Source organism: Xiphophorus couchianus, chromosome 24, assembly GCF_001444195.1.
Source record: "Xiphophorus couchianus chromosome 24, X_couchianus-1.0, whole genome shotgun sequence".
NCBI classification, from domain to species: Eukaryota; Metazoa; Chordata; class Actinopteri; order Cyprinodontiformes; family Poeciliidae; genus Xiphophorus; species Xiphophorus couchianus.
Genome location: NC_040251.1, coordinates 18190324 through 18205299, shown reverse-complemented (window position 1 = coordinate 18205299; position 14976 = coordinate 18190324). Strand labels below are relative to the sequence as shown.

Below are 14976 nucleotides of genomic sequence, written 5' to 3'. Positions count from 1 at the left end.
TTTTATTCTCTTGTCCCTTGAATCTTCAGAGGTCAGCAGACAGAACGTTTTCTACCTCCTGGTTTGACTTCAGCGCCCAGAGAAGCGTCCGTTGTTGCCTCCTGACTGCTTCCAGATGTCCCACATCCTCGTTTTACTGCAGGAACAAGAGCGAGCGGCATGTCAGCTGCTGGGGAGCCGCAAACATCTTGCAGCCACATTGTTCCTTCAGTCTGAGTCACAACATGTCCTCCTGCTAATGGAAGCAAAATAAGACGAATGCAGCAGGAGGCAGGCGTGTTAGTTTGAGGCTCAAGACACTTCGACCATTTTCTAGGCAAGTTTTCAAACTTTAAGCACCAAACTTTGGAGTTAAAACAGTTTCAGTATCATTTATGACTCATAATGTCTTGTAGTACTCGACATTCTAACAAATTTAATTTAAAAAATCCCAACTTAAACTTAAACATATAAGACAGTGTGTGATTGAGCCATTAGGAATAATAAATAATCATTATTTAAATGCAAATTAAATGCTTCAACACAATATACAAAGAAAGTTAGAAAAAAATGATCTAAAACGTTTTCTCTGGCATTCAGCAAATAGTAATAAGTTTGGTCATTATAACTGACCTAAAACAAGAAAGATTCAGTCTGATTTAAGAAAAACAAATCTTTATTTGATGTATGGAAATATCTGGTTTCAACTGTAAATAACACTTTGTACGGTTAATCAAACGTTACATTGGACTTGAAGCATTTTAAGGTCAGTTTTCAAACTTTTCCAGGATCAAACTTTGGAGTTCAAACACAAAGTAAAAAATAAAATTTTATTCGCTATTACTTAATCTAAATTAGTACATACCTGCCAACGTTTGGATTTGGGAATACGGTAAACTTTTTAAGCTTTCCACTGCTACTCTCAGCAACAACAGTACGGGAAAGCGGCAACAGGACAGGACAGATCAAACCCTTTAAACACTGGACAGAAATCTCCACTTTTCAAAAAACAGTCAGTTCAATGCTTCAACTATAAACCTTAAGCTTCATCCATCATTACTGAAAAATCCCCAATTAATAACAACCCAAAGCCTGGTGGGGGGAAAATATAGCCGGTTGACACACCAGTCTGAAAAAACACTGGGGGAAACCTGACTTCCATTTATCTTTCTAGTTCAAAGCAGGAACATTGTCTGTCTCCAGTCTGTCTCTGGGCTGCTACTGGTCCGATCCCAGAGCCAGGAGCCGTTTCCATCCGCAGACTGACCCAACCAGTGGCAAGTAATGGTATAATACGGGAAATTTACTGCAAAATACTAATAGGAGATCACGACGGGAAATAGCGCGGTAAAATACGGTATTACGGTAGACTTGACGGGTTTCTATGAATGTAACCCAAACATTAACAGAGTATGGTCACTAAAAACATTTAATTAAAACTGTTGTGTTTCTCGGTAGCGCCAGTAGGGGGCACGCTTTACCGTCGGCTTGCGCGTACGTGCGTGAAGAGAGAGCAACGTCTGAGATCAGCAACAGAGAGCTCGCGGACAAAATTAAGGGATAACGAAAGAAAAAATAAAATTTTACAGTGTGTAAGAAATGAATGTTGGATGGTGTAACATCGTTAAAGAACTGCGGATATTAACGGAGGTTGAAAAGTGTCGCTTACTCTGGAAACTCCGGTGAGTCAAGATAATGGCGACGGTGGAAAAGTGTCGGTTATATTTTAACCCAAAAATGTAACCGACATTTTTGACGGTTACAAAAATGGCGGCTAACCTTAGCTTACCTCAGCTAAGCTAACTGCTAGCTGTTTTAACAGTTGGAATACGTGATAACAAAAGATGCGACTAGGTTAGTTAGCTAAGGTAACTAGTTAAATTAACCACCTGCTAGCTGACACTTTCTTATAACGGTTAAACAAGTCGGTTAAAACCCAGTAGGATTGTTTAGGAAAATTTTTAATATGTAATTCATGGTGTTATGTAGTTTAAAGGTGTTCATAAGGCTAATTATATAAAATATGGACTGCGTGACAATAAGATGTGCTGGAAAAGTTTTAAAACTTACCTGGAAAATGCTTGAAAATTGCTTGATATTCAAACGTCACAGTTTTGTAATATAATTGTAGTCTAATATTTGATTAAATTTTAAAAGTGTTATTTACAGTTGAAACCAGATATTTTCATACACATAAAACGATTTTTTGCTCCCTTTCTGAAATGAAATCAGACTAAACTGAAATGCCAGAAAAAGTTTTTTAGATTTCTTTCTGACTTTTTTTTTGTGTATTGTGTTTAAGCATTTAATTTGAGCAGGAAGGTCACTTACTTTACAATTTCTTTGAATATTTAATGACTATTTATTATTCCTAATAGCTCAATGACTTATTAATCGTTTTATATTTTATACATGAAATTATATATAAATTATGGGATTTTTTCTTTTGTTAAATTAGTGTTTTGTTGTCAGTCCAGTCAAATGTATAGGGTATTATAGAAACAATTCAAAACATAAAATGTAGTTATATTTTAATTTACTTTGCCTCCGTTGTAGAAGGTTGAGTGCTACAGCAAGACATTAATAAAAAACAGTAATAAATTACATTGAAACTTGGGATTTTAGTTAATTTCTGTTGTTTGAACTCCAAAGTTTAGAGTTTTTTGTTGTTTTATTTGTTGAAGCCCTAGAACTGACGTTTGGATGTGATGGTGAGCCAGACCGATGGACGACACACTGAAGATTCCTGCTGGTTGACCGGCCAGCTGCTTCAGGGAACTTCTGTGAACTCTTCTTTGAGTTTTTTGTGAACTCTTACCTACCTGGTTGGTGCAGAGGTGGGTAGAGCAGCCAAAAATGGTACTCGAGTAAGAGTAGCACTACTTCAACATATTTTTACTTTAGTAAAAGTAGAAAGTATCCGACCAAGAAATGACTCATGTAAGAGTAAAAACATTGGGTTAAAAGACTACTGAAGTACTGAGTTACTGACCAAAACATTAATCCTTTGATAGTCTTTTTGCTAAGTGATTTTTGTTTCTTTATTGCCAAAACATGATGTAGGATATTATTGTAGGACGGTGACGATTTGATACAGATTATGTTTATAACAACTGAAGGCAACATACTTATTTATTTATGTTAAAACATAAAACTGCCCCTTTAAAGTATTAGTGAAGACAATTTGCATATCCTCTTCTGCCCTCTGGTGGAGAAGGGCTAAACTTCTTTCAAGAGAATTGTACTGGTGTTTATTAGTTGCACATTTAAAGATTGATGAATACTGATTTTATTAAATTAATCCTACCCAGATTAAAAAGAAAACTGGATGAAAATAATGTGTCCAGCCTCATGAATGCAGTTTTGTTTGTCCCTTTGTGCCTTAAGCTCCATAAAGACCAGCTTTCCCAGTTTGTAAATGGGAACAAATCCCTGCTGTCTGGCTGAGATCCGGTGAAACTACTGGCTGTTTCTGCAACAGCAGCTGCAATGATTGGCTCTTTATGAGGAAGTTCACCCTGTTCTCTTCAAATTTCACACTTAAAACTGAAACCACATGAAAGAGGAAGCAGTTTTTTTCATAAGTATCCGTTACGGGGCTAAAATGTGATCCAGGCGTTTTGTTGAAGTGGTTAGCTGCTATCTGGAGCTGGAGGTCAGTTCATTGATGCAATGATTAACCTGAGAGTGAGCACAGAGAGGTTAAAGAGCGTCTCCGAGGGTTCAGTCAGCCTCTGTCCTGCCAGCAGAAAAGAAACTCGTCCATAACCCACCGAGCCGCAGTGAGTTACAACTTTCTCTTTAAAGAGTGCAGACAGAAAACTTGATTTGTGTTGCAGCATTCAGGGAAATAAGAGAAAAATAAGAAAAACGTAATGTAGATAAAAATTGATAACACAAGATCTTACAGAAGCAAAGAAACGAGCAGTTTATGCATTTATAAACTGGAACTAGAACTATTTTCATCAATAATAATTATTATATTATGTTGCTCAAAAGTCTCTTGTTATTGTTATCTTAAGACACTTCACCACAATTAGTAAGATTTAATTGTATTTGCAGTGATGTTGAAATCTTTTAATGCATCAGGTCACATCACCCACTGCTTCTCTTGGTTCACCTCTTAGGGTTTTCTGCTCCCTCACCAATGGACGACATTTTTGACCTCAGTCCCACAGCGGCGGTGAAACGAGTGTCCGCCTTGCTGGACTGCAGTCCAACTTCAGAGAAAGTAGCCGATTACTTTGACAAACACGACAAACTGCGGCACCTCAGAGAAAACTTCCTGGTGCCCAAAATCGCAGATTTGCCTCCCAGTGAGTAGAAAATATTTCAGTAGAGATGTGCTGGCCTGAAGGTGGACTGTGGTGATGATTCAGTTTGACTCTGCAGCTGATCTCTCTCTGGTGGACGGGAGCCAAGAATGCATCTACCTGTGTGGAAACTCGTTGGGTCTGCAACCCAAAAATGCACGGAAATATCTGGAGGAGGAGCTGGACAACTGGGCTAAGATGTTAGTTTGTTTCATTATTAGCTTTGTTAGTAAAGTATTTTATTCACATTCTCTTGCTGTCCTTTAAACAGAGCTATTCATGGTCACACTGTCGGCTCCAGGCCTTGGGCCTGGGCGGAAAACAATCTAGAAGACTTCATGGCCAATATTGTTGGTGAGTTCAGAGAAATTACAAAAAACCTCCAAATACACTGAAACAAGTTAGGAAGAAATGAAGATGGAAGCACAGAACAACAATTTAAAGTGACCACCTTCAGTAAAAAGAAATAAATATTATTGGGAGGAAAAGCAAAGTGTTATCCTTAATACAACCATTGCATTTCCTTTACTTTACTGTCCTTGAACTTCAAATGTACTTATAAAGTATCCAGATAAAACAAAAATACACTAGCTTATAAGATTACTACCATCAGTGACTGGGACACGCAATCCGCTAATATCAGAGCTAAATGTTTGTTTGCCGGTTTGGCATTTTTACTAACTTTTGCAGTATTTATGACATTTATCTGGATACATTTTAAAGCGCCAATTTACACAAATGTTTTATGAAGTTTTAGTTGAATAAAGTTGGAGATATACAGTATCTTTAAATTTTGGTTGATGACCTTCAAGTTGAATAAAATTGGTGTCAAAAGTTTGTGCAGCAAAAATTTTAAATCTATTAATAAATGTTACCAGAGGTCATGGAAGGTCAACCATCTGACATCAATGAACTCGGCTACATTTGTGCTGGTTAACTTTTGCTTTGCAGATATAACTGAAAGTTTGAAGGTCAACAGGTCATGCAGGTCATCAGAGGTCACTCTTACAAAATCAAGCAAATTTGTTGTCAATCATTTTGGTATGTGCAGAAAATGTTTTAGTTTGTGCTGCTTTTGCATTAAGAATATTGATGATGGGTTCTGGAAACTTTTTATTAGCAGCATGAGAGAAAATTTGTCCAGTAAAAACATTTGACACAAGTTCATGAGATTTGAAGAAGGTGAGGGAGGCAGATCTAAGAATGTCAGGAAGTTTGGTAAAAATATTTAGTGTTGGGTTTTTTCAGAAAGTACAATGAAGGAAGAAACAATTTCAATCAATCAATAAGTTAATTCATTCGATTGAACAAATTCAGTCAATGTACAAACACAAACTCTTACAACAATAACTCAACATGAGTGAAAAGGGAGCAGGAAGAAGAAGATCTTGTAAAAACGTTTCCCTTTCTCAATCATTACAAAATATATTTTGTCTTTTTTATGTTTCTTTTCCCAAAGTTCTTAAAGACACATTTAGGTTTAGTGTGAAAGTAAGGATGTTTGTGTTTAGTTCCACAAACATCTTGGCCAAATTTCAGACAACAATGAATTCTGGATAACTTCCAAAGAGCAGCACTGACTTCAAAGTGATCTAAAGCTGCATCTTCTGCACATTAAGCTGTGAAGCTTCAGGCAAGTTTTGTTAGTTACATCTGTGCCTCCGGTCTGAAGGTCAGTGACCAGACTGACCCTGAACTCACTGACTGACCAGATCAGTTTAAACCAGTAGATTTACCCAGACCTTTCTAAATGTTTACAACATTGAATGTGTTGACAGCACCTTGATTATCTAAGCTTACCAACTTGAACTAATAAGAAGGTTTTGTTTCATACCAGGAGCTAAAAGTGGGGAAGTAGCGCTGATGAACGGCCTGACGGTCAATCTGCATCTCCTAATGGTAACGCCTTGCAGAAATGTGTCTAAAGTAAAGGGTTCAGTGGAAAAATTGAGTCATCTGATGGTGTCACTCTGCAGCTGTCCTTCTACAAACCGACTCCAACTAGATACAAAATCCTTCTGGAGAGCAAAGCCTTCCCTTCGGATCATGTGAGTATGTCTGTAACCCTCCTTTGTTAGCTTCTGTCCTGTTACATTAAATCAAATACAATAAAATCCCCAAACAAACTACAGTAATGAGCAGTTGACAGCAGGTAACAGTGGTGTAGAAATTGCCCAAGTTGAAAGTCTTCAGTGACCAAAATGAGATTTTCTCTCCGGTCAAAGACACAAAACTGATATTATTGTGATTTTTTTTTACTTTGCCTTGCCAACAATAAATTAAAGGAGTAATATTAGTATTATATTTTGCTTTAATGTTTATAGGTATTTAACTTGATCATAAAATTGTTTTCTTTTTTGTTTCTCTATAAAATGTTTTAGTTAATTTCCAGCAACAAAAATGAGAATTTTCTTGTAAAAACTTTGCTGTGATTAGCTGAAGATAATAGATGTTTGTGCCCAAGTATGTTTGAATAAAAAGTTGTTGGATGTTTGTGGCATGACTGAGTATTTTTCTTGGTCATTTTTAGGAAAATTAAAAAAATTCTGTAGAAACTTTCTGAGATTAATTTCAAAATTTCTTCTACAAACCAACTCGTAGCTTGTTTTCTTCTTCTAAATCTTTTTAGTTTTAGAGCTAAGAAATGTAATTAATCTAAAAATTTCAATATTTTTGGCAGAAATGTTCATTTTTCTATCTACAATGGCCCTAATACACCATTGTAGTTTTTTTAAGCTGGACTTTCAAACTCTTCATGGTGAAATGTTTCTCCTGTTCTCAGTACGCCATCGAGTCTCAGATCCGCCTGCGAGGATTTCCACCCGAGAGCAGCATGCTGATGCTGTCTCCCAGACCAGTGCGTCCACAACACCTCACACCAGCATCCAATCGATTTAGACCTGAGTTCCCACAAATGTGATATTTTTCTCTGTCTTCAGGGTGAAGACACTCTGAGAACTGAGGACATCCTGGACGTCATCAAGAAAGAAGGCGACGTCATCGCCATGGTGATGTTGCCCGGGGTTCAGTACTACACTGGTCAGCTGTTTGACATGCACGCCATCACGAAGGCTGGCCACAAAAAGGTATCAGGAAGATAAAAAAAATGTTCCCATCACATTTAATTAGGATATTAGAGGTATGAAATCAAAAGTTAACTGACTGATATGTTGTGTGTCATCAGGGCTGTTTTGTTGGATTTGACTGCGCCCATGCAGTGGGAAACGCAGATCTGAAGCTGCATGAGTGGGATGTTGACTTTGCCTGCTGGTGCTCTTATAAGGTCTGCTGAAGAGAACCTGAATCAGACAGAAATGTAAGAAAGGAAACTGTTAATGATGATTGTGTTGTTGCTCTACAGTATCTGAACTCAGGTGCTGGCGGCCTCGCCGGGGCGTTCATTCACGAAAAACATAAAGACACCATCAAACCGGCGTGAGTAACACAACTGTTTTAAAACAAACAAATTTCTGTTTCATTTATCCCAGAAGTTGATTTTTGTGTTAAACAACCAAACTTTAAAGTACAAATTAAGTTTAAGCTGCTTATTACCCCATTGGCCAATTAGAATAAAGGGGGCCTGTCACTTTAATTGTTTAATTTGTGTCTCCTTCAGGCTGTTAGGATGGTGGGGTCATGACCTGGCAACTCGCTTTAGGATGACCAACGGTAAACTTTCCACTTTATCTAATGAGAGTTTATATAAAATGTGGCTTTTTGCTCCCATCTTGTGGCCAGTTTTGGTATTTCATGAAGTGTTGATGAATGTGGGAGGAAAATCCTATTTCATTCAATAAAAATTGCTATTCAGGCTATAAAATAGTTGTACTGAAGATAATTAGGGCCACTGGAAAAAAAAAACTATACTGACTTTAAACTAAAAATTTAGACTTTTTTCTCTGATTTTACTTTTAATTTCAGGTTTGTGAGTTTAATCTCTGAATTCAGATTTGTTTAAGTTTCTTAGGCTAAAGTCAGAATACTTATTATTTTTCTGTGGCCCTAATCCTCTTCCATCAGTATTGTGTTACATGTACGTTTCTACTGTTTTCTGCTCCCAGTGATGGAGCTGCAGCCTGGAGTGAGCGGCTTCAGGCTCTCAAATCAACCCATTCTTCTTGTCTGCCCTCTACAGGCCAGCTTAGAAGTAATAAACTTTACAAGACTTATTTCATAGATTCATGTCTTGAGATAAAAACTAGCTGTTTTTAAAGTCGCCTATAAAATGTTCCAGCTGTTTAACATGGCGAGCATGCAGTCGCTGCGGAGGAAGTCTGTACTCCTGACCGGGTACCTGGAGTACCTGATGAAGGAGTTCTACACAGAGGACCCGGCCCAGCCTCACAAAGCTTACGTCCGAATCCTCACGCCCTCTGACCCCCAGCAGAGAGGCTGCCAGCTGTCTCTCTCCTTCTCCATCCCGATCCGGAGAGTCTTCCAGGAGCTGGAGAAGAGAGGAGTCGCTGTAAGCACCTCGCCTTGACGCTATTTGTTTGTTTTTACCTCAGAGTGGCCATCTTTCTATTATTCCTATCTCAGTTTCATACAGTAGGGGCTCCTGCTCTTTTTCCAGCCGTTACAACTGTTTAATCTGTTGCTAACGTGTCGTAACGTGTTTTTCCGAACTGCCTTTAAACACAACATGAGCGCTAAGATTCTCCTGCCAGTTTTACACCAGCGGTCAGCGACGGAGACAAGCTGCTGTGCAGAGCGACACGCCGGCGTGTTAGAAACATGGCAGCAGATCAGCAGTAGGGAAAGAACTTTGCAGTTTATTACCAAACAGAGTAAGTTGAGTTATGCTGCTGGATGTTAACTAAATGATTGATTAATTAGTCCATGCCAATAAGCTTCATGTTAAGCTTGTTAACAAGAATAGATGGTAATTTTGTTGTCCATGTTCAGAGTTGGGTCGTACTAGTTACAGTTACTGGAATAACTTTTTTGGGGGGTAAGATAGGTGTAGTTCTACTGCACTGTATTGGTTATTTGCTTGTATGAGAACAATATTATGAACTATTGCTACTCTTACAACAGCGTATTAGGGCCATTATAGACCAAAGAAAGGTTAAAAGTAATCATTTTCTAGAATGATTTTCAGATTAATCTCAAAATTTGAGCTTTTTATCTGCAAATGTTTTGACTTTTCAAACTCAAAAAATTTCAGTGTTTGTTTAAGAAAATTTCTGAGGTTAATTAAACTAAATTTTCATAAGAAATTTCCTAGCATTTTTCTAGAAAATTTCCAAAATTAAATTTATTGGCAGAAATGTACTCCTTTTTTTCTATCTACAATGGCTGTAGCATGCATCGTACTTCCTGAGTAGCTTGATTTATCATAAAAAATAAACTTAAGAGATTGGAAATATTAGTTTCTTAGATTTCTGAGACATTTGAAGTAATGAATATGTGAAACTTAGCATAATTAATCAGTATTTTTAACATGTCACTGTTTACATAATTGTTTTTTGTATTAATACACATGGCTGTTTTATTTGAAAGATTACATAAACCTTTATATATTCATATTACTGTAAATATAAATCCTGTTTACTGTGCAGTAAACAGATAAAAATAAGATAAATTCCTCTTATTTTTTAAAATCTGAAGCTAAATTTTTCCTGTTGCAGTGTGACATGAGGGAGCCCAGCGTGCTGCGAGTGGCTCCGGTGCCGCTCTATAACTCCTTCAGGGACGTGCATCGCTTCATCGAAACACTGGGAAAAGCTCTGGCTGCCAGCAGCAGCGGCTAGACCCACAATGAGAAGAAAACAACTTCAGCAACCTCATCAAGCCCTGTGTGCTGCAACGGCCTGTCGATATGCAACCATCTTGTCAATGACGGATGAAAATGTCATTAAACAAATTATAAAACACCTGAGTCTGCTCCGATTGGTCAATCAATGAGTACAAAAGAGAATCACTGGCTGATAGGAGGGACATAGGTTCAGTTTCTCTCCTACTTAAACATGTTTAAGCTTTTACGTCTTATATTGAGGTGAATCTCTCATTTATTTACATTTATATACAAAAACTGAACCATTAGCTTGAGTATAATTAATAGTAGGCTGGATATGAAGTAGCTATTAGTCTGACTGTGAGCTTTTTGCTGGACTTTTATCAGTCACTAGTACCACCATGTTAGCTTACCTGTTGGGAGCCACCTTGATTTCGACCAATCAAGAAGCCAGACTGATTAGTCATTACCCTGACTAGCAGTACGTAGTTGTTGCTGAAACTATGTACCTTACTCTGAATAGTTATTATCCATTCCATTCGCCTGACTTTGAGTAGGTGTTAGCCATTTATTAGACTGACTAGTTAATGTCACTAAGTTTTCCTCTTGCTCAGATGTGATAGATAAAAAGACAAAAGTATTATTTTGATTATTTTATCCATTAGCATTAACTAATATTTTACCTTGATTCTTTTTACCATTAACCTGAAGCTTAATTTTGAAAAACGCTGTTCTAAACTTGAATTACTTCCTGATCCGTCCATCCACGAGGAGGATTTTCTTTAACAGTTTCACTTTCGTTTAGTGTGAGAAATTGGAAATCCGATGACGGTTTGGTTTGTTATCCAATTTTTAATTTTGGTTCAATACACGGAAAAGCTAAATTCTTTAGTTTTTTTGTTCCAAACGAAGAAACACGCCTGTAGGTCCACGGTCCTAGATTAACGACAGTCCGTATTTCAACGAGGAACTGCGGAACAATGAGTATTTTGTCGTTATTGCAAATAACATAGAGGTAAGATTTGAAGCTATTTTTAATGGATTTCAGTTTGCTCATGTGTTGAGGTGCAGTGTTTAGACTTCTTCCTTAAAAGCAGCTATTTTAACTTGTGATAGTTCTTTAAGTTACACGGAAGTTTAATCGGACTGAGTGTAGAAGTAGTTTTTCAGGAGATATCTGTATAAGTGGTTCTGCTTATTTACTAATGAATGACAGCCTGCGATGAGAAGTAGATGTTTATTTTGTATTTGTTTTCCTTTCGTTAGGTGAAATAAACCTGAAACAGTTCTAGTAAAATGAATCGTGTTTTGACACGTGGCTTGTTTAACTGCCATTTCAACCCCGTGTGAATATGGCAAGCCGTTTTAACATAAATTTGGTTTCGTCTGACTATCCGTAATTACATTCTAGACATCTAAAAATGCATCTTGACTAGACAAAACTACATTTTGACTATCCGGAATAGTAATTCAAGATGTCTGCATTTACATTCTGACTAGTAAGAATAATAATTCAAGATATCTTCAATTACATTTTGACGAGTCAAAATTCCTTTCAAGATGTCTCAAATTACGACACTGGATCCGTCAATTGACGGGACACATCCGTATTTACAATTTAAGATGTCTTGAACTTAATTATGACTAGTGAATATTACAATTTTAGATATCTGAATTAAGAATAGCGCGGAAGACCCTTTGTTCTGTCCAAACAGTTACCTGCAGAATTTTATGTTTCCTGCACAAAATTGTCAGTAAATGCCACAAAGTAGAAAGAGCTCGGCAATGTTGGATATGTGGAGAATGCAAAACTTCAACAACTATAAGACTGCTTCTCAAATCTGCAAAGAATTTCCTGTTTATTTATTTCCGACAAACCAAATTCACTTGAAAACAGCTTTGAAAAGCTAAAATTGCCTTTGTCAAAGCATTTTCAACATGAAAATTGTGCATTTTCAAACATCTTTTAAAGTTTTTTCTATTTTTTATTGTTTTATTAAAATTTCAAGTTGCTACTTTAGTCAGGGACATTTTCACTATACAGAATACATATTCAAGATATATCTTGAATAGAAATGCTATGCAATTCAAGATATCTCTAATTAATTCAGAGATATCTTAAAAGAAATTCTTACTAGTCAAAATTACAATTTAAGATATCTTTAATTTAGCTTTGTCTAGTCATTTTTTGCTTTTAAGATATCTATAATTTAGTTTCCACTAGTCAAAACTATATATCTGCTATCCAAATTAAGATATTTTGAATTATGTTGTCATTCGAGATATCTTTAGTTAGAATTATGATTAGTCAAAATTAAAATTGAGATATCTTGAATTTACTTTATAACTAGTCGTAATTTAATTGTAGATATTTGAAATGTGTGTTTCGGTTGGTTTGGATTTTCTTGTTGGCAAATATTAAAGGAAAACCAATACAGGAGAGTTATTTGTCTTTTAAAATATGTTTCAAAATGACTGAGGACGTTTTTACATTTGATTGAATTTTGAGTCAGCTATATCAGATGTAATGGATACTCGGACTTAAAACTCTTGTGTTCTTACACTATATCAACAACCATACACATACACTCATACATGGACATTTTCAAAATTATCTTTTGGAAATATTCAGACTTTGTATCTTTAAATGTAAATATTTTTTGTGACTGTAGTGTTTGTAAATTCTATGTGTATTTATATGCTTTAATATGTTTTATTTATGTATAATATGCTTTAAGTCAGTGGTGTTTGATAAAAACAGAATTTCATTTAATGTGTTTAAGCCAATATTAGAGTTTTTGGGGAATGTTACTAGTTTACATTAAGTGATTATTTTAAAAAAAATAGAAAAATATAATTAACCCTCCTATTATGTTTGTTTCTGAGGTACAGCAAAAATGTTCCTGGGTCAATTTGACCCTGGGAGTGTTTAATCATGCTATAGTGTCAGAAACCAAAAAATTCCTCCAAAACATTTTTGTATCTGCTTACTAACTCCAGTACTAACCATTTCAATCAATATTTGTGCAGTGATGTTTTTTTATTTATCAGAAATTAAGGATCAATAACGACAACCTGCTCATTTACTCATTTGGACATAAAAATGTCATTTAAATTTTTTATGTCCACTGAAAAAAAACATAGACACAAAAAAACAATAATTTCCTTGAAATTAATCTTTGGTACAAAATTTTAATATTACATTTTGATTTTTTTTTTTCAATGTGTATCTTTATTAATGAACTTGAGACACACATACTGTTCAGGGTCAAATTGACCCACTGATTAAAATCAAGATAAATGAGTCATGCAGAGAGTTTTTATGTTTTCCTCCACTTCTGCTGAGTGTCACTCAGTGTGGGTGGAGTTTTTCCACGGGAACTGAAAAGGTTCACGTCAAAAGTTGTATGAACACCTGCTTTCTTGCAGTTTCCTAGTGAAGTAAAGAGAATAGTGAGAAAGTGGGCTTGTGTGCGTCCACATTTGCATAGGTGTGTGTGGCGGCGTGTGTGTGTGTGTGGTGAAATATGGTTCATAGCTGCAAGGAAATATATAGAATTGGACATTTTTAAATATTTTTTCTGCACTTCAACTTGACTACCTGGTCAAAAAGTAGACGCAGGGGGTTGTTACAAATGTGTAAAATGAATACATCTTTAATTTATATGTAGAGTGCACCTATTAAGACAAATAGACAAATAGAAAAAGTTTCATGCAAAACTTTTATTTTAAACTTTAAAACGGGTTAGTTTGAACTGCAACATAACAGGAGGGTTAAATACATATCACTGAATTAGGAATGTTGTTTACTTGTGGGATGAACTACAAGAAATGTTCACTTTGTTGTTTCAGTAGCTTTCAAAGGAGCAGACTAGTTTATGGGGACCTTAAACATAATGAATGTGCTGTTTGTGTTCATGTATGCTGCCTTAACTAAAAACCTCTTTAAACTGTGTTTTTATTTTTTTTCAGATCAGTGAAGTTGGCTTTTTGTGAAAACAAACCTCTGAAGTTATGGCTTGCACAAAACAGTCAGCCTTGGAATATGTTAAGAATGCTAGACCTCACCTTGTTGGAGAATTAAAGAGTCTCTCAGTGATTCTTGAGAACTTGTATCAGCAAAAAGTTCTCATTGATGAAGAGGTCAGCAAGATAAAGGCAGAGAAAGATGACTATGATAGAACCAGAGCATTACTGGACTCAGTCATTAGAAAAGGTGAAGAAGCCTGTTACAGGTTTCTAAGGATTATTGACCAGACGAGGAGGAGAACCTTAGAGAGACCAACTCCTCTTTTCAAGAACAGTCATGAAGCTTCAACTGAGGCTACAAAGTTTGACCTGCACCACTGGATCAACTGCTTTCCTTTCAAAGAAGATCCAGAAATGCAGCAAAACTACATACGAGGTAATTAAAACTACAAATAAGTAGCAACACGTCAGAAAGCATAAAAACTGCAATTGATGTATCAAACTGGGAGTAAAAGGATTTTATTTTCTTTAGGTTTTAATAGGTGTTTCATTTAGAGCCAAATGTTTTGGAACTGATTTTGCAGCCTTAGGTGAAAATCTCTGTGCTTGGAAGCGTGTGAGAGCAACTTGTTATCTATCTTCTGACACAAGATCATGTAGATTACATCAAGAGGGTCTGACTACATAAAGTTGTTGGGAACATCAAAAGGATCATTCAATACACGTGTGTAATTCAGCCTTTGAAAGTTATACTAGTTAAAATTTTTGGGAAGAAGGTACCGCCCCTTTAATATTCACATAAGCTTAATATTTTTGATAACTTTTAATCCTCTATCCCCTAAGGGCCCCAGGGCTCAATCCTAGGACCCCTCTTATTCAATATCTATATTCTCCCCCTAGAGCAGGTTATAACAGGAAATATGATCAGCTACCATAGCTGTGCAGATGATACACAGCTCTACATTACAATGTCACCAG

The 14976-nt window shown here is 36.2% G+C and overlaps 1 protein-coding gene across 3 annotated transcripts; it reads left to right on the top strand.

Annotated features, from left to right (window-relative positions):
• The first annotated feature begins 1513 nt into the window (after nucleotides 1-1513).
• Nucleotides 1514-10168, top strand: kynu (kynureninase). 3 transcript variants are annotated; one of them, XM_028009952.1, is made up of 15 exons: nucleotides 1514-1661; nucleotides 2664-2816; nucleotides 4107-4295; nucleotides 4372-4492; nucleotides 4564-4646; nucleotides 6130-6191; nucleotides 6269-6340; nucleotides 7075-7149; nucleotides 7232-7378; nucleotides 7477-7575; nucleotides 7654-7727; nucleotides 7909-7961; nucleotides 8354-8439; nucleotides 8527-8757; nucleotides 9923-10168. In XM_028009952.1, exons 3-15 carry the CDS (start codon nucleotides 4127-4129, stop codon nucleotides 10043-10045), a joined length of 1395 nt encoding a protein of 464 aa, XP_027865753.1. In that variant the 5' UTR covers nucleotides 1514-1661; nucleotides 2664-2816; nucleotides 4107-4126; the 3' UTR covers nucleotides 10046-10168. The 3 variants fall into 3 exon arrangements, 2 of the variants coding, with proteins under 2 accessions (XP_027865753.1, XP_027865752.1); XR_003594517.1 differs by lacking the exons at nucleotides 1514-1661; nucleotides 2664-2816 and adding exons at nucleotides 3564-3761; nucleotides 8960-9079 and having other exon boundaries at nucleotides 9923-10057; XM_028009951.1 differs by lacking the exons at nucleotides 1514-1661; nucleotides 2664-2816 and adding an exon at nucleotides 3567-3761.
• The last annotated feature ends 4808 nt before the right edge of the window (nucleotides 10169-14976 follow it).

What these genes read in the sequence shown, in the direction of transcription:
- kynu (XM_028009952.1), top strand. Translation starts at nt 4,127, where the DNA reads ATGGACGACATTTTTGACCTCAGTCCCACAGCGGCGGTGAAACGAGTG. An exon ending in CGAAGGCTGGCCACAAAAAG is followed by an intron (nt 7,379 to 7,476) that starts GTATCAGGAAGA and finishes GTGTGTCATCAG; the next exon opens with GGCTGTTTTGTTGGATTTGA. An exon ending in TGGAGAAGAGAGGAGTCGCT is followed by an intron (nt 8,758 to 9,922) that starts GTAAGCACCTCG and finishes TTCCTGTTGCAG; the next exon opens with TGTGACATGAGGGAGCCCAG.